The sequence below is a fragment of the Neophocaena asiaeorientalis genome, unplaced genomic scaffold, assembly GCF_003031525.2.
Source record: "Neophocaena asiaeorientalis asiaeorientalis breed wild unplaced genomic scaffold, Neophocaena_asiaeorientalis_V1.1 scaffold318, whole genome shotgun sequence".
Taxonomy (NCBI): domain Eukaryota; kingdom Metazoa; phylum Chordata; class Mammalia; order Artiodactyla; family Phocoenidae; genus Neophocaena; species Neophocaena asiaeorientalis.
Genome location: NW_020173761.1, coordinates 541,115 through 564,155, shown reverse-complemented (window position 1 = coordinate 564,155; position 23,041 = coordinate 541,115). Strand labels below are relative to the sequence as shown.

The following is a 23,041-nucleotide window of genomic DNA, read 5'->3' as shown; positions in this document are numbered from 1 at the left end:
AAAAACAAAAAAAAAAAAAAAAAAAGAAATGACCTTTCTCAAAAAAAAAGAGAAACTCCATACTTTTATTTCTTGGCTGAAATGTATATAGGTGTGTTGCCAACTGCATACCTTTAACCAGCCATATTTTTCCAAATAGAAAGTGGCTTAAATTTTCTTGTTGGCCAGCTAATTATTTAATCTTATAAAACCAGATAGTTTTATATCTGAGGGGGTTGTTTTTGTGCTTGAGGATCACAGAAGAATCAGATTTCAGTGGATAATAACAACAACAAAAACTCCTTTCATGCCTGATTTGTTAGAGTTTAGAGACACTTCCAAATGCACTTTCTCCAAAAAGTTTTGGTATGAAAACGTAAATTCCAAAAAAGTTATCTTTTTTTAACTCATTAAATACAAGAACAACCAGCCAATTTTAAAGTTAATTCTCTTTTGCAAGGCTTTTTACAAAACAAAAAACAAAGAAAAAACCTACCCTAGCAGATTTAAGACTTTTGAACATAAAGAGATTTCCTATTAGTAATTTATTAAAGACTACTTCTCTCAAAACTATGTTTTATTAGAGAGAACAACTAAAATAGTTTTTTGTGTTTCTCTGTTCTGAAGGCTGATACATTCAGTTGCAACAAAGAGCAAACATACCAACTAAACATAACTTCAGTTGTACCCAGTTTAGAATTTACAACACCTTGTTGCAACAATAATGATAAAACACTGGGTAAAAGTATGGAAATCTAGGTCTGAATCTTGATGCCATTAGTTAACTGCGGAAACTTGGCAAATTATCTAACTTCTCTGAGTCTCAGTTTCCTTGTCTATAAAATAAACCATCTAAACTAAATTAAGTCTAAAGTAAAGCAGTGGTTCCAAGACTTGGCTGATTTTTGTTTCAACATAAAATAACATAAAATTTTTAACACAAAATCTCCTTTTTTAGGGAATTCCTTGGCGGTCCAGTGGTTAGGACTCGGTGCTTTCACTGCTGTGGCCTGGGTTCAATCCCTGGTGGGGGAACTAAGATCCTGCAAGACACACAGTGTGGCCAAAAAACCCAAAAACCAAAAAACTCCTTTTTTAAAAAAGCAAAACTTAATAGTTATTGTTGTGTGACTTACTGTTTAAAATCTCTGGCTAAACACAATAGTCTTAAAACTAAAGATATTCCTGTTTTCACCTAACATCTTTTTTTTTTGCGGTACACGGGCCTCTCACTGTTGTGGCCTCTCCCGTTGCGAAGCACAGGCTCCAGACGCGCAGGCTCAGTGGCCAGGGCTCACGGGCCCAGCCACTCCGCGGCATGTGAGATCTTGCCGGACCGGGGCACGAAACCGTGTCCCCTGCATCGGCAGGTAGACTCTCAACTACTGTACCACCAGGGAAGCCCTCACCTAACATCTTTTTGTTAAATATGTTACTCATAAGAGTATATAAAAGTATATGTATCATTTAAAGAGTTGGGGAGATAGATGCAAGAGAGGGAACAGGCCTAAAACCCTGTTTTCCTTTGTAGAAAATTACTAGATGTCCCTAAAACTGAAAAAGCATGAAGTAGCAGTATAAGCATGACATTTAGAGACGTGAGACACATTTACAACACACATGAATTACAATTTATACAAATTGTAAATGGTTGTCTCTGGAGAGGGGGAAATGGGTGAGAGGGGAAGGGTAGGGAATTATTATTTTTTGGTAACAAAATCTGTAGGACTATTTGAATGATTTACATCATGTGCATGTATAACAAAGATAAAAATTAAAATGTTTAAAAAAGTACGTAAGAGTGCCAACTTTCCTTCCCTACCATGTCTTATTTATTTATTTACTTTTTTCTGAGTCTCAGTTTCCCAAACTATAAAAAGGAAGTTTTACCCCTCACTTTACAGGGCTATTGTTAAATTATAGAGAATAAATATAAAATGCATAAGAAATTGCCTGGCCCAGAGAAAGGCCCAATAAATGAAAGTTACTTTTATGAGCATCTTTACTGATCAATTATATCCATCTTTAGTTAGAAATTTCTAGAGGTACCCTATATCCTCATGGGAAAATGATGAGACAAATTTTTCTTTTTCATTCGTAATAGGTAAAAACTGAACTTTTGTTGGCTCCTCTTCTTCAGCCTGTCCTCTAAATATTAATCTTTCTCAGAGTCTTCTTCTAATCCCTCTTCTTTTCTCACTCTGCACCCTTTCTCTGGGCACCATGCATTCCCCTTATCACACTTATCCTAGTTATTGTTGATAACCTTTGCTCCTCCAGTGTGCAAATCATGCTTGTCTTACTTCCATCATGGTTTGACCACATGCAGTAAAGCATGTAACTATTAATGAATTGTGTATGCAACCCTCCTAATTGCCCTGGGTATGGGGCTCTTCTTTCAACTGTTAAGTTGCCTTATAAGGACAAAACCACAAGTAGATGAAGTAAATGGTAAAGAGAATTAGAGCAATAGGTAGCCTAGCTAGTTTGTTCTGAAAGGCAAAGAGTAGGGAGATGTTTGGGAGGAGCTTATACAATGGGCAAAGGATATGCTCATAAGAAGATGGTCTTGCATTATAAATAATAAGGACTGGTAATGAGTTTGCATGTTTTTTTTCTGGTAGTAAGGTCTGTAGTACCTCCAGTTAATCTGATCATGGTCATTGTAAAAAAATAAACTAAATGTTATTGGATCTACATTGCCTCACCTGTCTTGTCTGATGCAATCACTATGTAGAAGGAAACTCTTACGGGGAGAGGAGTAGTGAGTCAGTACACCAAACACACTACTTCTATTGTATTTGAAAAGTCAGTTCTTAGAGACAGTAAAAAGATCAGTGGTGGGCTGCCCTGGTGGCACAGTGGTTGAGAGTCTGCCTGCTGATGCAGGGGACATGGGTTCGTGCCCCGGTCCAGGAGGATCCCACATGCTGCGGAACGGCTGGGCCCGTGTCTGGAGTGCTCCGCAACGGTAGAGGCCACAACAGTGAGAGGCCTGCGTACAAAAAAAAAAAAAAAAAAAAAAGATCAGTGGTTGCCAGCAGGGTAACGGGGAGGGAAGGAGGAACAGGTGAAGTACAGAGCATTTTCAGGGCAGTGAAACTATTCTGTATGATACTATAATGGTGGATACAGTCATCATACATCTGTCAAAACCCACATAATATACACCACCAAGAGTGAACACTAATGTAAATCGTGGGCTTTGAGTGATAATGATATATCAATGTAGGTCCATGGATTATAACAAATAACCACTCCAGTGGAGGATGTTGACAGTGGGGGAGGCTGGGTATGTGTGGGGGGCAGGGGGCACACGGGAACTCTCTGTACTTTCTGTTCAATTTTTCTGTGAACCTAAAACTGTTCCAAAAAGTAAGTTCTATTTTAAAAAGTCAGCTCTTCTTACAAAGTTCGGAAAAAAATAATGAAAACTGAAATTACCTTCTTTTGAAAGTGGAAGAACAGGTTTGTCAACTGTGATGTTTGGAGGTAAAGCCAGAGTCCCACTCATTGTATCAATAAGTTCCTCAGTTCTTTCCTCACCAATCTCTTGTGCTAGAGGATCTGAAATCAGTTTGCCTTCTGGTCTGTTAAGAAATAATATGTAAATTTTTCCATTACACACAGGACCAAAATTTCAAATATGCATTTTAATTTACTTATTAAAACTTATTTATACATTTCCTATTTCCAAAAAGGATGTCAGGCAGCTTACAATAAAAGATACAAGTAATAAATGTATTAAATAACAGAATATCACGAGAAGAGGATGTTAGGATTGTAAATAAACAGAAAAAAAAAGTTAATTCTAAGGTTATCATGGCTTAGAGTAGAAAATTTCTGGTCTAGTTTCGTTTCCATAACTTTGGCTTTAGCTACTTTGGCTAAGTCATGTTTCAAAAATTAGGAAGCATATAATTCATCAGAGGAGATAAAGTTTTTCCTGGTACAAATTCTGAAATATTTATGTGATCATGTCCTCCATAACAGTTTTAGAGCAAATGCAGAAAAGATTAATTTTTACATGGCTATTTCTTTTATTGACTTCTGAAAAAAACAGAAAGCATAATATTCAAGGTTTGTTCAATGACGACTGTTCTGCCAGCAACTAAAAACAATATATTACAGTATCTTGGTTAACACTAACCTTAAAGATTCCTTTGCTTTTATTTCATCATTTAACCCAGTCTCAGAATCCTTCTTTCTTTTGCAAAAAACATAAGATGATTTATTCCCTAAAAACCTGTAGAGACTACTGTTTGAATCCTCAAATTCCAATTCCTTTTCATTTTTGAGTAGTTTCATTTCTACTGGTTCAAATACTTTATGGTTCATTAGAACTTGACAAAGACGAACTCCTTTAAGACGAGAGATGTCATTACTACTCAGGCACATATTTTGCATAAGATGACTTAGTACTACATCAACAGCATCAGAACCAGTAAAACAGTCTTTGTATGTTCGTAAATGATGCCTCCTTCTTTTTATTTCCACTTGAGTCTGAAGGGAGTGAATAATACCATCCCATAGCTGAGTAGCTTGAAAAGGACCAGAGCATCCTGAAAAAAAATAATTAAACATATGTTTCTAACAAATTTAGATTACACAAAAATATGTAAGTTTTTTTGTTTTGGCAAACTTATGCTTTTGTATGGCACATCTGCTAACAATGTCTTTCTTAAGTTTCTTCTCTTCCCATCTTGTGTAAACTATAATATGTTTACTAAGTTTGCACATGTTCGTCTGCCAATAAAATCAGAGTAAACCTAGGAACTTGCTTTACTGATATGAAATATACTACTATGTGAATTTATACATCCTAATGTTACATGCTTAATAACTAGCTAGACTTAGTCTTGAAGAATATTATTTCAGGCTACATTTAAAAGGAATGTACACACACATTGGAGTCTTGATTATTACAGAGATGTGGCTTCACCAGACTCTGCTTTTCCTTTCTTCTTTTTGCCTTTTGAACAATGACAAGCATTGCATGAAAGAAATCTACGGCAAGGAGCTGAAAAAACTAATCAATTTATCTGCCAGCTGTTCTTCTTGAAAAATAAAAGTTTGTGAGGAATAATGAAAATCTGAAAACAATGAAAATGTCCAGTGCCTGGGGAATAGTTAAGTAAATTATGGAATAGCCTTATTATAGGATATTAAGCAGCCATTAGGAAGAATGACATTTATAGCACGGAAGGATTTCATTAAGTAGTAAAAACAAAAAACCAATGAGGTTGGGCAGAACAATTTATATACTATCATCCTAGTTATTAAAAATGAATTCCCAACCTACATACAAATATATGTAAATAGAAAAGTCTGGAAGGATAAACCTCAAAGTAACCTTTAGGAAATAGGTGTAATGAAAGAATACTCACTTTTTAGAATACATATTTCCAGTTTTTATAATGTACATACATAATTTTTTCAATTAATTGTAGACAGTAAAATTTTAAAATTGAGATATAATTCACATTCCACAAAATTCACCCTTTTAAAGCATACAATTCAATGGTTTTTAGGTACATTCACAAAGCTGTGCAGCTATCTCTATTATCTAATTCCAGACCATTTTATCACTTCAAAAAGAAACCCATACACTCTTGATACTATGTATAAAATAGATAACTAATGAGAGTATACTGTATAGCACAGGGAACTCTACTTAGTGCACTGTGGTGACCTAAATGGGAAGGAAATCCAAAAAAGAGGGGATATATGTATATGTATAGCTGATTCATTTTGCTGTACAGTAGAAACTAACACAACATTGGAAGGCAACTATACTTCAATAAACATTAATTTAAAAAAAAGAAACCCATAGTTAGCAATCACTGCTCATTCCCCTGTACCCCAGTAAATTTTCATTAAAAATTTTTTAATAAGATAAGGGAATACTTTGAAACATCTAGAATGTTGTTTCTAGATTTTCGTTGTTGTTAGAATCTGAGATTTTAAGCTCTTTCTTCCTCTGACTATGAATAACTGGAAACAGGATGTCCAACTTTACATAATGGTCTGATGTTTAGGACAGAAATAAAAGCCCATCACCTTCAAATGCCTTCTGTAACAGAAGCTGTCTGTCTGTCTGTCCTTGAACTATTGGCCCGAGACACTGTGGACAGTGCATAGACAGGAGTAGGGCGTGGAGGGCGAGGAGTGGAAACGGGGAGGGGTTGAGGAGGGAGTAGGGACTGGGTTAGGGTAGGGAGGGGTGGATAAAGCTAGGAGTCTATGAGAGGAGGAGACAGGGGTATTTTCCGTCTGCCCCTCTAAGCGTCATTAAACAAGTAGGCTAGGTTAAAGAAATAGTCCTCGTGCTCAAGGACTTGCCATCTAGTACTTTTAACCCCTTGTTCTAAGTGTAGCCCGCTGACCAGCAGCAGTGGCATCATCTGGGAACTTATTAGAAACGCAGAATATCAGACCCTACTCTTGAATCCAAACTGCATTTTAACAAAGTTCCCAAATGATTGTGTGTGTATATTAAAGTTTGAGAAGCACCGCTTTCCAGGACGCCCCAAGGAGAGTAGCTTCTGAAAAGGTCCAGTGCCCGTCCTCAGCGGGACTGGGAGAGCAGGTGGGCCGGGAAAGGGGCGGGTCCAGGAAAGGGGCGGGCCCCAGAGGCCTGAGGCGCAAAGTCCAAAGTGCCCGCTCCCCTCAGCCGTCCCCCCACTTCGGTGCACATTTGGTTAGGACCCAAAGGTGTACCTGTCCTCCTTTTCCGGCAGAAAACATCTCTAGGGCTCACGAAACTTGACACACTCCGCCCTGGGCCGGGAAGCTGGCTCTGGCTGCTAAGGCTACGGAACCACGGAGTCAAAAGATCGCTCTTGCTTGGGCTCCTCAAGCAGCGAAAAGGAATGGGGAAGGACCCGCGCCCGGGGTAGGCCTCCCAAGGTCCCCGGGGCTGGCGACTGTTGCCTGGTGACGGGCCTGCCGGGTGCAGGTAGGGCCGGCGGGGCTCTGGGCGCCCGCGCGAAGCCGGGCTGGGGGAGCGGCGAGCTCCGGGGAGAGGATCTGGGAGGCCCGAGTCTCCCGAAGAGGCCTGGAAGCGACTGGAGACCCCGGGCTGGAGCCATCTGCTGGGAGAGCCCCCGGCTCCGGCTCGGGAGCTCGGGTTTCCGTGGTGGAGATCTTGGTTCCCTTTTGGGAAATTGGACACTACTCTGGGACTGGGTGAGAACAAACAGCTCCCCTCGGTTCTGAGGTCCGCCTCTGATAACCTGGGTTACCATCGAGGGCCCTACCGCCCGGCGTCCTTTTCTGACAGTAGCTTTAGTTCTGGAATGGAAGGTTATTGTTTGTGAGGTGGGTGGGGCAGGTGTTTTGTTAAATACCCGCTCCGAGGCTCCTGCACTCCTGTTTTTCTAAGCGGGAGAGAAAGGATGGAAGAAGGTTGAGACCCATGAGGCTTGCAAAAACTTGGGATCCGACTGAATACATACCTATGATAAGTTATGAAGGGGACCAGTATTGTCACGTCAACTCCCAAAACAGTCTTCCTGAGACTCCAGACTCAAGCGAGTTAAAAGCACTATGTCAGTAGTGACTTAAAATTGTAAGTTGCAAACTAGTATTTTTGTAGATCAAAGTCAGGAATCATCTGAAAAATGAAATGAAATGAAAATCATCTGAAAAAAAATCATCATTTTTTTTTTACAAATTGGATTCTATGAGTAAGAAGTTTTCTAAGTCGCATTCGCAAGCCTCTCCATTCTGGAAAATTAATATAGTTTAAGGTTAATGCTCCAAACCAACCTGTCACTAAAACCGGTCATGTTCTGGTAACAGCTTGAAAGTCAGGTGATTGAAGCTTCCTTTTGGACTTTGCAGGCCTTTTTTCGTTTGGCTTCTTATTTTTTGGTTTAAATATTAAGTTTTAAAAAGTTTTAAAATAATTTATCAGCTGAGTGTATAAATAGAATTCTTGAGACACTATTAAACTGTAGTCATAAAAGACACTTTTGGGGGCCTCTAAAGGAACGGAACCTAAAGGAAGGACCTTCATTCTGTTCAGATCCACTTAACACACATGAAGAAACCTTTTGTCTCTAAGATCCATAAACACCCAATAAAATAAATAGAAGCACATTGTACTTACATACACTGGAATATTTCTGTAAAAATCAACCCCATACTTGGGAATAACTACTCATACTCACATGTTTGAAATTCATGACTTATCCCCCAAGAAAAAGAGGTCCTCTTACTGTTTGACTCAAGTGACTAGCTTCATCATCCATCCCTTTCTATAGCAGTAGATATTTGACAACTTCCTGTCTCTCAGGCCTCATATCAGTCTCTCTTGAAGTCTCTTGATTTTGCCTCTTTGAATATCTCTTGAGTCTGTATACTCCTGGTCTTCATACTAGTACTCTAGTTTCAGCCACCATCGTTTCTCGTTTGAAGTACTTATGGTCTCCTAATTAGGGTCTACCTGCATTTACTGTGGCTCCCTCTGTAGTTTTCCACACCAGACTGAGTGATTTTTTCAAAATGTAGATCTAATCACATTATCTCCATATTTAAAACTCTTCACTGTTTTTAAGCTCAACTAAAATCTTTAACAGGCTGTTTAGGTCCCTCTTAATTACCTTTGCGACCTCATCTCCACAGCACCTTCTGGCATTCTTTCCTCCTAGTCACTCTGTTCTTTCTGTTCTGCTTCAGGTATATGGCTTTTGATTATGATGCATCCTTTGCCTGGAAATGCTCTTCCTTTCCTTTTCATTCAGTTAATGCCTGCTCATCATTCAGCTCACGTCAGGGAAGACTTTCCTGATTACGATAGATTCCCCTAATTATATGTTCTCATGACACCATTGCAGAGTTGCCATGCTTATTAATACTTAATAAATTAATGAGATTTCCCTAATCTCCTGATACTGTGTAAGTGCTTAATAAATTTTTTTAAATGAAAATTCATTGACTGCTTACTAAATGTGCCAGGAATTGTACTAAGCATTTTCTGTGTATCTTTAATCCTCACAACAGTCACTTGAGGAATGGGTGGCAATTCCCTCTTTAGAAAGATTGGAATTAGTGTTAGGGATGCTAGTAGGTGGTCATAGTGCTTGTATTAGAACTGGCGTTTGAACCCAGGTTTTGTTGCCACTGAAGATTGTGTGCTTAATTGTATAATTCACTATGCATCAGAATCACCTGGGGAACTGCTCAAACTATAAATGCCTTGACTGCACATTTATGGATTCTGATTCCAAAGGTTTGAGATAGTACATAGACATCTATATGTTTTAACAAGTTACCTAGTCATTTAGATGTTATTAGATGTTTTTAGATGTTCACCAGAGTTTGAAAATCATTGCTTTGGAGTTTGAAAACCATTGTTTTAGGCAACACTTCAGTGCTTTATGAGTTTCAGTTTTCATGCATTGTACTATGCTGTGTTTCAGATTTTATATGCTCTTAAATCAAGGGCACTAGGGAAGTGCCCTTAATGACCATTTCGTCTAATTTCCTACCCAGTTATTCCTTTTCCCTCTTTCTTTGGCTAGAGGAGCTGAATAGTGAGACACTGCCACCCCAGTGCTGTTGCTACTTTTTTTTTTTTTTTAATTTCAATAATTTCCAAGTATCTGGTTGACTTCCTGTAGTAAAAGCTACACTAAGTTCATGGGCTGGAAGGGCCTTCTAAAGAGTTGGATGTAATCTCTCCTCAAATTTTACTTATTGTTCAAATTAGTAGTTTGATATTTAAGTATATGTTGCCTTATAACCTCTCATTCTGCTTTTAAAATCTTATTGTATACAAACTTAATGATAGAAACAATGTTTTACTTCTTGTTTCTCCTACTGCACCTTAGCATGGTGCTTTCCACCTCTTCTGTACCCAGTAGTTTGTTGAATGGATGTGTGCTTCACTGTACATTGCTAAGTCTTCTTAGTTTTTTGTTTGTTTCTTAAATCACGTGTGTCCCCTGAAGTAATCTGTTCTAGCTCAACTGATAATAATTAGATACCTTCTGTAGTTGTAAAGAGAATGATTGTATTGAGCTGGTACAATCTTTGTTTCCTGAGTAAAATTAAACATGGTTTCTGTATAGGCCAAAGAATGTTTTTAACCATTCTTTAAAAACTGTATCTTTTAAAAACTTTTAGTAATCTGTAAGCCCCCCTACAAGAAAAAAAACACGTATTTCAAAGGTATATCTCAGGATCATCTTAGATATAAACAGATAAGCACTGCATATAGGAGTATAGGTACAAAATTTTTACCAAGTTTTACGAAGCATTTTGTCAAAATTATTTGTCATGTTAATGTAATTCTTATTTCAAATTATAAAATTTTATGAGTATTTGTACAAATGACTATATAAGTGGTATTTTAAAATTCTCAGACCCTTGTACCTCTTAAGGACTAAAACTATTTTGAATTCATTTGTATTTTTTTGTGTTGTTTTTTGTAGTCAGTGTGTATTATTTTGTACTTATTGAAAGTCTAGTCTCTGTAACTAACAGTTACTAAACATAATTTCATTATCAGGTGTAATTACAGTAACCTTTTTATTTGCATTACAGTGTTTCCAACAAAAAAATCAAGCTAATTCTACTTATTGTTCAAATTACTAATCAAATTACTAAAAAAAGAATATTTTATTCTTGGGGAAGTAGAAAAAGGGACTTTGGGAGTTTTGCTACTTGAAAATTCACAAAGTTTTATTTTATCCTGCTATATCTAGAGTTTATGAGTAGGCAGAACTGAAAGAATTGCCAGTTCCTTTCAGCCACCTGCCATCAGGTGCCGAATACCCAACTCACCTTATGCCAGGTGCATGTAAAATCTAGTATGAACAGATTCATCTACTGGTTTTAGTAAAAGCCAAGTGATGGCTGAATCAGATGGTAGGGAGATATAATCTTGGGATCATACTGAAGCTGCCCCAAGTCTTATTTTGGCTGGGATTTACAAGGGGAATATTGAATTTCAAGTGAATTCTACTAAATGGTGTACAAAGGACAGTCACTTATACGAATAAATATTTCTATCACTTATAATTTTGTCTGAGAGAAATAAGACTTCTTTATTCATTTATCAAGTGAAATTTGAAAAGCTATCATTTTAAGAAAATATATTTGGTCTCTAGGTTTCTTACATGTCAAAGAGCTATTGCCAGGCTTCCCTGGTGGGGCAGTGGTTGAGAGTCCGCCTGCCGATGCAGGGGACATGGGTTCGTGCCCCAGTCTGGGAAGATCCCACATGCTGCGGAGCTGCTGGGCCCGTGAGCCATGGCCGCTGAGCCTGTGCGTCCGGAGCCTGTGCTCCACAACGGGAGAGGCCACAACGTTGAGAGGCCCGTGTACCGGGGGAAAAAAAAAAAAAGCTATTGCCAATAATTCAAAATCTCATTTAAGCTCAGATCTTATTTCATAAACTCATTCATTTCATTTTGTCCTTAGCCTTCTGTTACTCTGATGATATACTTTTTCTTTTTTTTTTCTCCCCTTCATTCGTCAAAGTAGCCTTCTGTTACTCTCGTGATATACATATTCTTTTTTGGTCTCCTTGGGTAACCTTTTTCAAGCCCGTAGTCTTAACTACTATACTGCTTTAAGCTCATGGTGCCCACATTTTTATTTTCAGCTGAGACATTTTTTTCTAAGTTTTTGGCCTGCATATCTAAAAGCCTCCTAGCTATATATGCATATTAATGTCATTCAGGCAACTCAACTTTAACATGTCCAAGATTGAGGTTTTTCTCCCACAAAACAAGCAATTGTCTCCTGTAGCCTTGTCTTGGTAAATGGCTTCATCCTCTGCCTAGACTCTGAAATGAGAGACTTGATTGGGATTCCTAGTTTTGTCTCTTTCCATTATCTAATTATCTAGTGGGTCACCAAGTTCTCTTAGTTCTAACTTTTCTTAATTTTTCCTTTCCTCTCCTTCTTTACTGCTATTTCCTTAATTCAGCAACCTCTCCCTCTCAAAGTTTGTTTAAAATTTGATATATGATACATTTAAATGCATAATGAAGTTTAATATGTAATTATAAAATAAATATCCATGTAACCAACACCTTTAAAACACCCTCTCCACCTATTGTCTCTTTCCTATCTTCTCTATCCCTATTTCCAAGTGTCCTTTCCTTTGTTTTGTTTTTTTTTTTGTTCTTTGGCCTATATACATTCTGAATTATGTATGTATAAAATTCCTGAAGTACAAATTGACAGTGTCTTCAGTCTTGTCATATTCCCTACTTCCACCCCTAGTATATCTTTCACTTTGCATGATGGAGTGACTAATCATTTTACTCAGGCCTGAAACCTGTCTGTGGCTTATCATAGCTTGGTTTCTTACTACTTAATGCCCTTGGTAACCTGGCTTTTCTAAGTCTCCTTTGCCACATACTTCTCTCTTTTCCTCCAGTTTTTATCTGAACTGCTAGTTTTTACTCCTACACTTGTCCCATTCTCTATCTAGTTCACTCCTCCTCCCCTTTAAAGACGTGTATGATTTTGCTGTTTGGGGGAAACTTTCTTCTGTCTGTTCCTCTTCTTTTTGTTCCTGTAGCATCTGTGTATGTATATTCTGTAGCATTTTATTACTGTAGGATAATAATGCTGTGGTTGGTTTACTTCTCTGTCTCTTACCTTTGATGGTAAGCTCTTTATGGCTTATTTTTCCTTTACTTCTTTCTTCCCCAGTTTCTTATGTGGTATCAGGTACATAGTGGGTGCTCAATAAATATTAAATCATTCACTGGATTAATTTCCATGTCTGTTTCTACCTTGTGTACACCAGTGTTGACTCTGGGTGATGGATAGGCATCTCAAATTTGACTATTAACTCTGAAAATATCCTTTGTTTTCATACTGAACTATTTCTAGTTTTCAAATCACATCATGTATAGTCTTCCCTCCATGTCTTAGCACGTAGTAATCCTTCTTTCTGGAAGCTCCTTCCCTTTTCTCCTACCTGAAAAACACTTTTTTTTTAAATTGGAGTATAATTGACTTACAAAAAACCCTTCATTTTTGAACCAATCTTCATGTTCCCAAAGCATGGTACATTCATACCTCTAGTTAATTGCTATAAATCTTTGCAGGTCTGAGTCTGCTACTGGACTGATCCCTAAATGTCAGACATGTTTCCATTTATATCTATATTTCCAGTGTATGGCAAGTGCATGGCATGTAATACGTAGCTACTCAGGCAGAGTTAGAGGAAAGTATATGTAGATTTTTAAATAGCGTTTTTATGTCTCTTCCACCTCCCCATCAAAATCAGCAGATGTTCATAGAGAACAACTTGGCATGGCAATGAATGTTTTCATGATGCCAGTAGCAACATTTTCTAACTGCTTACAGAAATGCAGCATTAAATTAAAAAAGGAAAGTGAATTTTTATTTCTATTTACAGATAGTTCAAATCTTTGATAGAAAGTAAATTATATGAATATAATGTAATTAACTGAGAAAATAGGACACAAACTAGTGCTGCCTTAGCCCAGTGGCCTTCCAAATATTTTTGCTTGTGTATTCTCTAAATAATTTTGTAAGATGTACTTCTTTTTGTGTTTTAAGTTGATGGCATCTGAATTTTTTTGTCAAGGGCTAGATAATTACAAAGTATCTGATTTCTAGATTGTGGTGTATTATGATTATGTTTTACTTTTATCAAAACCTTGGAATTTTTGCTTATTAATTGAAATAAATAAACTTGTTCCTATACAGCCCTGTGACGACTATCTTGTTTCTTAATTGTAATTCTGTGACAGATAAGGCATGGGGTTTTGCTGTTAAGAAATAAAGCACAACCCTCTTCAGAATTTCTTACCAAACTTCTTTTTGCTTTACTCTTAAGAGACTTTCAGGATTAATGTATTCTCAGATTGCATTTTCCCTTTTGGCATGCCTGCCAAAGATTTTTATACCCAGGGAAATACCCTATAACAAGACTGGGATGGCTGAGAAAAATATTTTACTTTGTTCAAGTGGGAGAAAACTGTGAAAAAAGAGTTGGTTAAGGAAAATTTTGTAGGACACAGACTTGTTCTTAGGTAAATCAATTTTTGGAAAGAATACACATGGCAGGTGAAGATTTGAAGAGTGATAGGACTTTAAACCTCTTTCTGGGCCATGGACCCTTAAACAATCTAGTGGACCTGTTCTCAGAGTAACATTTTAACAGCTTGTCAGTTTCTTTCTACAGAAGCCTCTGGGATTCTGATTGGACTGCATTGAGTCTATAGATTGATGCAGAAAATTGACACCTTAACAATATTGAGTCTTTCATTTCCTGTACAAGTTTTTAAGTCATCTTCAATTTTTCGCAGGAATTTTTGTTATTTTCATTGTACAAGTCTTTGTGTCTTGTCAAATTTATCCATAGGTATTTCACATCCTTGAAATGGTATTTTTTTTAATTTGCTGTGTTTATTGTGTTTGTTTGCATCAATATTTGTCCTTTACATTTTTTACTTTATTTGCAAATTTTTTCTAGTTCCTTAATTTTTTTTTTTTTAGCGGCATTTTTTTTTTCTTCTCTAGTTGCAGTGAGTGGGGGCTACTCTTTATTGCGGTGCGCGGGCTTCTCACTGTGGTGGCTTCTCTTGTTGTGGAGCACGGGCTCTAGGCATGTGGGCTTCAGTAGTAGCAGCATGCAGGCTCAGTAGTTGCGGCACGTGGGCGCCAGAGCATGAGGGCTTCAGTAGTTGCAGCGCATGGGCTCCAGAGCACAGGCTCAGTAGTTGTGGTGCTCAGGCTTAGTTGCTCTGTGGCATGTGGGATCTTCCTGGACCAGGGATTGAACCCATGTCCCCTGCATTGGTAGGCGGATTCCTAACCACTGTGCCACCAGGGAAGTCCCTGTGTGCATCCTTTAAGAGTGAAGTCTCTGTTTCCCTCAGTCCTGTGGAGCTCCTGCAGTTGAGCCCTGCTCGCCTTCAAAGCCAGATGCTCTGGGGGCTTCTCTTCCCAGTGCCAGAGCCCTGGGCTGGGGAGCTGATGTGGGACTCAGAACTCTCACTCCTGTGGGAGAACCTTGGTAATATAATTTTTCTCCAGTTTGTGGGTCGCTCCCCCAGGGTGGTATGAGATTTGATTATGTCGTGAGTCTGCTCCTCTTACCAGTCTCATGGTTCTGTCTTTATGTCTTTAGTTGTAGAGGATCTTTTTGGGTAGGTTTCAGTCTTTTTCAACAATGGTTGTGCGGATTGTTGTGATTTTGGTGTGCTCAAGAGAGGAGGTAAGCTTAGGTTCCTTCTACTCCACCATCTTGGCTGTTCCTCCCTTCAAAATGGTATTTTTGAAATTTCAGTGTTCAGTTGTCTGTTTCTAGAATATAAGAATAGTCTTTTAAAAAAAAAGTATTGTTTTTGTATTCTGCCATCATGCTAAACTCACATATTAATTCCAGTAGCTTTCTTGTGGATTACTTACGACTTTCTCTGTACATGATCATGTTGTTGAGAATAAAGAATTTTACTTCTTCCTCCCAGTATGAATGTCTTTTATTTTGTTTTCTTTTTTGCTTTGGCTAGGACCTCCATTAGAATACTGAATAGAAGTGGTAAAAGTAGATATCCTTACTTTGTTCCCTAATTTAGGGAGAAAGTGATTAATCTCTTATCTTTAAACGTGATATTAGCTATAGGTATTCAAAGGTGCCATTTATCAGGTTGAGGAAGTTCCTTTCTGTTCTTAGTTTGCTGAGAGTTTTTATTGTGAATGAGTATTGAATTTTTATCAAAAAATTTGTTCTGCCTTTACTGAGATGATCATATATTTTCTATTACCCATTATTCAGTTAATATGGTGAATGACGTGGATTTGTTTTTGAGTGTTAAATCAATGCATTCCTGAGATAAATTCCACTTGGTTGTGGGGTTGGATTTGTTGGATGTGCTAATGTTTTGTTAAGGATTTTTACCTGTTGATGATGTATATTGATATGAAGTTTTCTTGTGTCATTATTTGGTGTTGGTATCAGGGTGATACTGACTATAGAACATCAAAGTGTTCTATTGTCTTCTATTTTCTGGAAGAGCTTATATGGATCTGGAATTATTTCTTCCTTAAATGTTTGATAATATTCAGCAGTGAACCCCTCCGAGCCTGGAGTTTTCCTTGTGGTGAGAGTTGCAGTTATGAATTGCATTTCTTTTTTTCTTTTTTCTTTTTTTTTTTTTTGTGGTACACAGGCCTCTCACTGCCATGGCCTCTCCTGCCGCAGAGCACAGGCTCCAGATGCGCAGGCCCAGCGGCCACGGCTCACGGGCCCAGCTGCTCCGTGGCACGCGGGATCCTCCGGGACCGGGGCACGAACCCGCGTTCCCTGCATCGGCAGGCGGACTCTCAAGCACTGTGCCACCAGGGAAGCCCTGCATTTCTCTTAAATAGGATTATTCTGACTTTCTCTTCAGTTATGGTAGTTGTACCTTTCAAGGAATTTTTTCACTTTATCCAAGTTGTTGAATTAATTGGCTGGCATAAGATCATCCATAATATGATATCTGATTTGTTTAGAATCTTTAGGCTCTATATAGGATTAGCATCCGTAGGATTTCTTCTGTTTCTGATATTGGTCATTTTGTGTTTTTAAAAGTTTTCTTAATGTAGCTAGAGGTTTATCTTTAAAAAAAAGAAAGAGCGTGGCTTCATTGATTTTTTTCTTTTTCATTTTTCTATTTTATAGAGTATTAAATTACATTAAATTCAGTCGTTCCATTGATTTCTACTCTTTTTTTTTTAATAGATTTATTTACTTTTGGCTGCGTTTGGTCTTCATTGCTGCACGCCGGCTTTCTCTAGTTGTGGCAGCCAGGGCTACTCTTCATTGCTGTGTGCAGGCCTCTCATTGCAGTGGCTTCTCTTTGTTGCAGAGCACAGGCTCTAGGCGAGCAGGCTTCAGTAGTTGTGGCACACGGTCTTCAGTAGTTGTGGCTCGCAGGCTCTAGAGCGCAGGCTCAGTAGTTGTGGCGCACAGGCTCAGTTGCTCCGTGGCATGTGGGATCCTCCCGGACCAGGGCTCAAACCTGTGTCCCCCGCATTGGCAGGTGGATTCTTAACCACTGCACCACCAGGGAAACCTGATTTCTACTCTTTATTTCCTTCTTTCTACTTATTTTGAGTATAATGTTCTCTTTTTTTCCTAGCTTCCTAAGATAGAAGCTTATACCATTGATTTTGTTTTTTTTTTTTTTTTAAATAAACATTTAAAGCTATAAATTTCCTATGGGGCACTGCTTTGCCTACATACCACAGATTTTTCATTTTCATTCACTTCAAAATATTTTAAAATTTTCTCTGTGATTTCTTTTTTAGCCCTTGGGTATTTAGAAGTATTGTTTAATTTCCAGATATTTGCATTTTTCTAGATATTTCTCTATCACTGACTTCTAGCTTAATTTCATTGTGGTCAATGAACTTATTTTGTATTATTTCAGTAGGTTTAAGTATTTTGAGACTTGTTTTATGGCCCAGCATATAGTCTATCTTAGTGAATATTCCATGTACATATGAAAACAAAACGCATTCTGCTTTTGTAGAGTGGAGTCTTTTAGGTCAGGTTATTTGTTAGTGTTGTTCAAGTCTTCTACGTCCTTATTGATTTTCTGTCTACTTGATCTATCTGTCCATTTGCTACTGAGAAAGGACCCATGAAGTCTCCAGCTACACTTGTGGATTTGTCTATTTCTTCTTTCAGTTATGTCAGTTTTTGCTGCATTTATTTTGAAACTCTCTTATTTAGTGTGTACACTAAATAGGATTGTTATGTCTTCTTGAGAGTTTAGGATTGTTATGTCTTCTTGAGAGTTGACAACTCTGTCATTATGAAGTGTCCCTCTTTGTCTTGAAGCCTGTTCTACCTGTTATTAATATAGCCACTCTAGCTTGTATATTTTCACATTTTTTTAGTTTTAAATCATTTTGTAAAGTGTGTTTAAAGTGGGTTTCTTATAAACAGCATACGGTTGGGTCTTGCTTTTCTAATCTAGTTTGATAGTCTCAGCCATTTAACTGGAATTTTAAATCATTTACATTTAATGTAATTATTTATATGGTTGGATTCAAACTTATTATTTGCTATTTATTTTCTGTTTTTCACATTTGTTCTTTGTTCCTTTCTTTTCCTACTTTTTTTTATTAATTCAGTTTACTTTAGGATTGCATTTTATTTCCATTGTTAGCTTTTTAGCTTTGTCTCTTTATTATTTTAGTTATTACTCTAGGGTTTATAATATGTCTTTAATATGCCACAGTCTACCTTCAAATGATGTTATGCTACCTCACATATAAGAATATTTCAAAAATATACTTCCATTTCCCCCTCTCTCTTTTTTTTTTATAAATTTATTTATTTGTTTTTGGCTGCATTGGGTCTTCGTTGCTGTGCATGGGCTTTCTCTAGTTGTGGTGAGCAGGGGCTACTCTTTGTTGTGGTGTGCGGGCTTCTCATTGCATTGGCTTCTTTTGTTGTGGAGCACAGTAGTTGTGGCACATGGGCTCAGTAGTTGTGGCTTGCAGGCTCCAGAGTGCAGGCTCTGTAGTTGTGGCATACAGGCCCAGTTGCTCTGTGGCATGTGGAATCTTCCCGGACCAGGGCTTGAACCCATGTCCCCTGCATTGGCAGGCGGATTCTTAACCACTGCGCCACCAGGGAAGCTCCCTCCATTTCCCCTCTCTTATCCTTGGTTTGTTTTATCATATTTTTACTTCTACATATATTATAAGCACAATACATTTTTGTTATTTTTGCTTTAAATGATCAGCTGTCTTTCAAACATAACATGAGGAGTTTTTTATAAACCTGCATAATTTTTATTTTCAGAGTCCTCCATTCCTTTTGTAGATTCAGATTTCCATCTGGTATCATTTGCCTTCTGTTTGAAGGGCTTCCTTTAATATTTCTTATAGTAAATATATGGTGGCAACAAATTCTCTCAGGTTTTCATGAAAAAGTCTTTATTTCACATTTATTTTTGAAAGTTTTTTTTTTTTCTTTCCCTCATGGCTTATAGAATTCTATGTCAGCAGTTTCTTTTAGCTCTTTTGAGACCTTATTCAGTTGTCCCTGGCCTTTCCTTATTCAGCCTGTTCCTTAGTATAGTTTCTGATGAGAAGTTTGGGGGAAATTCTTATCTTTTTTCCTCTGTATATAATTTGCCTATTTTCTCTGGCTGCTTTTAAGAGTTTTCTCTTAATCACTGATTTTCAGCTATTTGATATGACATATTTAGGCATGGTTTTCTTTGTGTTCATCCTGCTTTGTGTTTATTGAATTTCTTGGTGCTATATAGTTTTCATCAAATTTGGAAAATTTTTGGCTATTTTTCAAATATTATTTTTCCCCTTTCCCCCTCATTTTTGAGAGTCAGTTATATATGTTAGACTGTGATATTGTCCCACAGGTCACTGAGACTTTGTTCATTTATTTTTTCCCAGCCTTTTACTCTATCTTCAGGTTTCACTGATCTTTTTTTCCTACATTGTCTAATCTGGTAATTATATCCTCTGAGTTTTTTATTTGAGATATTTTTGTCTCTAGAGTGTTCATTTGATTTTTTTTAATATTCTATTTTCTTTTATTATGTTCGGCTTTCCCCTAAATACTTGTTTTACAGGAGAAGAGAGAAGCGAGAGAATAGTCATGTCTCAGTCTCTGGCGAGATGTCTCAGTCTCTGGCGAGTCCCAGGGCAGGCTGCCAAGTGAGGGTCCTTGGCTTCCTGTATGGAAAGAATTCAAGAGCCAGCCAAAGTAAAGTGAAAGCAGGTTTATTTACTTTTTTTTTTTCGGCCATGGCTCATGGGCCCAGTCACTCCGCGGCATGTGGGATCTTCCCGGACCGGGGCATGAACCCGTGTCCCCTGCATCGGCAGGCGGACTCTCAACCACTGCGCCACCAGGGAAGCCCAAAGCAGGTTTATTTAGATAGATAAACATTAAAATTGGCAGAATGCAGACTGTCTCAGAAAGTGAGAGCGGCCCTGGGATATGAAGTTGTTAATTTTTATGGGCTGGGTAATTTCTTATGCTAATGAGTAGGAGGATTATTTCAACTATTTGGGGAAAAGGGCAGGGATTTCCAGGAACTAGGCCACCACTCACTTTTTGGCCTTTTATGGTCAGCCTCAGAACTGTCATGGCACCTGTGGGTGTGTCATTTAGCATTCTAGTGTATTACAATGAGCATATAATGAGGCTCAAGGTCTACGGGAAGTCAGATCTTCTGCCATCTTGGGCCTAACCAGTTTTTGTCATATCTTCAATGGCTGTGTCATTCTTTTTTTTTTTGCGCGGTACGCGGGCCTCTCACTGTTGTGGCCTCTCCCGTTGTGGAGTGCAGGCTCAGCGGCCATGGCTCACGGGCCTAGCCACTCCGCAGCATGTGGGACCTTCCCAGACCAGGGCACGAACCCGTATCCCCTGCATCGGCAGGCGGACTCTCAACCACTGCGCCACCAGGGAAGCGCTGGCTGTGTTATTCTTTTAACTGTTGTCCCTTGAGCTCTTCCTTCCTGTCTCACTTGGACATATGATAGTTTTTTATATCTTTGCTGCTAATTCTATAAGCTCATTTGGAGTCTGTTTTTATTGACTGATTTTGGTCATGGTTATGATCACATTTTCTTCTTGGCACGTCTGATAATTATTGATTGCATACTGAACATTGTGAATGTTATATCGCTTAGTATCTGAAATTATTTTTGTCTCCATTTCATGAGTATTGGGTTTCATTCTGGTAAGCAGTTAAGTAATCTATGATTAGTTTGATCATTTGAGGCTAGCTTTTTAGTTTGTTAGGGCAGGTTTAGGATACTTTAAGAATGGTTTATTCTGTACCAATGCATAGTCCTTCTGGGGTTTCTACTGAATGCCTTTAGTGATCAATAAGGTCTCTCCACTCTAGCTTGAAAAATTAAAAGATTTGCAGCCCTGTATGAACTCTGTAACTATTCAGCTCACAGCTCGCTAGTTGTTCATTGCCTGACCTTCTTACTGAACTCAGGTTCGGCTGCTTGCTGCTTGAAAGCCAATACTTGAGAGGCAAGTGCTGGTAAGAACGGAAAGGTGCTTTATTCAGGAGGCCAGCAACTTGAGGAGATGGCAGACTGGTGTCCAAAAACCCAGCTCCAAAGATTCTGCTTGATCATGAAAGTTTTTAAAGGGGGAATCATTTGGGGAGGGGATCAGTCCAGTTTATCTGCCACTGTGTGCAGATTTTCTTCTGCTTGGTTGGTGGTGAGGTAACAGGGTGGTGTTCCAGGAATCTCATGCTCAACCTGAAGTTATAATCCTCTACCTGGGTGGGGGTGGGCCTTAGTTCCTGTAGAAGAACTCAAAGGTATTGTTATGTATATTCTTTGAGGACCAGGACCCTGCCCTGAGGCTGCATTATTGTTTCTTGACTCCTCCTCTTTTGTTTCTGCATTCCATCCATTCCCTGATAAGCAATTGTTCGATTTTGCCCTTTGGAACTCAGGGAAGGTCAAGGGGGGTGAATGAAGCCTATTTCCTACAAACAAGAAATGGGGGGACACAAAGTATTTGTACCTGAGAGGGCCCCATAGGGTCCTGCTCCGTTTCAACCTGGTGAAGTTGCACACTATGTATGTGCATCTTAGTATTCAACAAAGCATCAGGGGGACCCCTGCAAATTTCTGGAGCTCTTTTTCAGCACTGTTCCCTTCTCTTTTTTGGCCTTAAAAAAATTTTTTTTCTCTTCTTCCCCCTTCCCTTTGAAATTCTGTCTCAGAAGTCCCAGCCATCTCAGCATCATTGAATTCCAATTTCTTGCCTCAACTCCTTAATTCAGTTAGACTATGCTTGGGATTCTTTGTCTACTCCATGGTTTGCAGTGTGCCTCTAGGCAGAAAGCTGGGGCAACCCTAGAATTCACCTTGTTTGCTTTCTCACTGGGATCACGTGGCCTGTGCTGCCTGTTCAATATCTGAAAACATTTGTTTCATATATTTTGTCCAGTTTCCAGTTGTTGAGGAGGGAGAGTAAATATAGTGTTTGTTCCTCCATCATCACCAGAAATGTGTAACATCTGAAAAATATTTTATTACCTATTGCTTGTTCATGTGTTATTGTCCTTTAGCTTTTTGTTTAGAAAATATTCTTAAGTGACTTCATAGTTCAACAGTGGACAAAACTTTTATGAAATACAAATTTATTGCTTAGTATAACATTAGAGCCTTTCAGGTTTTTTATAGTTTTTTTTTTTTACTGTGAAGATTCAGACCCTCTACACCACTTTAAGTCTTAAAGGGTCTTATAATATGGACCATGTTATATAGTTGAGCAACATTCATGTTAGTGTCATTGTGAATATGTCTTTTCTCTTATTGGTCTGTGACAATTGAGGTTGAAGCACAGTTCGGTTCCTAGACTTAAATTTGCATTCAAGTATATTGGGTTCTCTGAAGGCAAAGCTAACATATAGCTTTTGTTTCTATAGGATTGTTTTGCTCATCGTTTGGGGTATATTAAGCTTTCAGACTAAATAATGAATAAATACTTAAAGAAGTAAGAACAAATGATCTGTGCTCTCCTATCCCCCTATGTTTCTAGGTAACTATAACTACCCAGAATTGCAGCCATGGAGTCCATGCTTAATAAGTTGAAGAGTACTGTTACAAAAGTGACAGCTGATGTCACTAGTGCTGTGATGGGAAATCCTGTCACTAGAGAATTTGATGTTGGTCGACACATTGCCAGTGGTGGCAGTGGGCTAGCTTGGAAGATTTTTAATGGCACAAAAAAGTCAACAAAGCAGGTAAGTTTTAGTTTAGAGTCCAGTTGGAAGGAACACACAAGCTAATAAGTACCATAATGTGCATGTATACATTTTTATGTTAAGAAATGCTAAAAGTAATGGGTTCTTTAGTTGTCATTTCATCTAATGAAGTCATAGAAAAACAAATGCTTTTAAACATGCCCTTGAATCTCATTGTTACAAATACATTGTTTGATATATCATCTCATCTTGTACTTTAATTTTGTTTACTTAATAACAAACATATCAGTTGCACAAATGAGTGTATTAGATTTTAATATTTAGCAAAGTGGTTTTTATTATTTTTT

At 38.1% G+C, this 23,041-nt stretch overlaps 2 protein-coding genes across 4 annotated transcripts in view; one reads left to right on the top strand and one right to left on the bottom strand.

Moving 5' to 3' along the window:
- Positions 1 to 7,398, bottom strand: part of DEPDC4 (DEP domain containing 4) — a 19,452-nt gene extending 12,054 nt beyond the window's left edge. The window contains 5 exon segments of the mRNA XM_024751322.1: positions 2,688 to 2,723; positions 3,415 to 3,569; positions 4,130 to 4,541; positions 6,700 to 7,134; positions 7,329 to 7,398. Coding sequence (XP_024607090.1) covers positions 2,688 to 2,723; positions 3,415 to 3,569; positions 4,130 to 4,541; positions 6,700 to 7,134; positions 7,329 to 7,398 — 1,108 coding nt within the window.
- SCYL2 (SCY1 like pseudokinase 2) overlaps positions 6,817 to 23,041 on the top strand; it is a 60,355-nt gene continuing 44,130 nt past the window's right edge. Inside the window, exons 1-2 of one of the 3 annotated variants that reach the window (XM_024751332.1) lie at positions 6,817 to 6,937; positions 22,529 to 22,733. In XM_024751332.1, the coding sequence (XP_024607100.1) occupies positions 22,557 to 22,733 (177 nt within the window). In that variant the 5' untranslated portion in view covers positions 6,817 to 6,937; positions 22,529 to 22,556. Of the gene's footprint in view, positions 6,938 to 22,528; positions 22,734 to 23,041 lie in introns of those variants that run through there. The other 2 variants (XM_024751333.1, XM_024751334.1) reach the window with 2 other exon arrangements.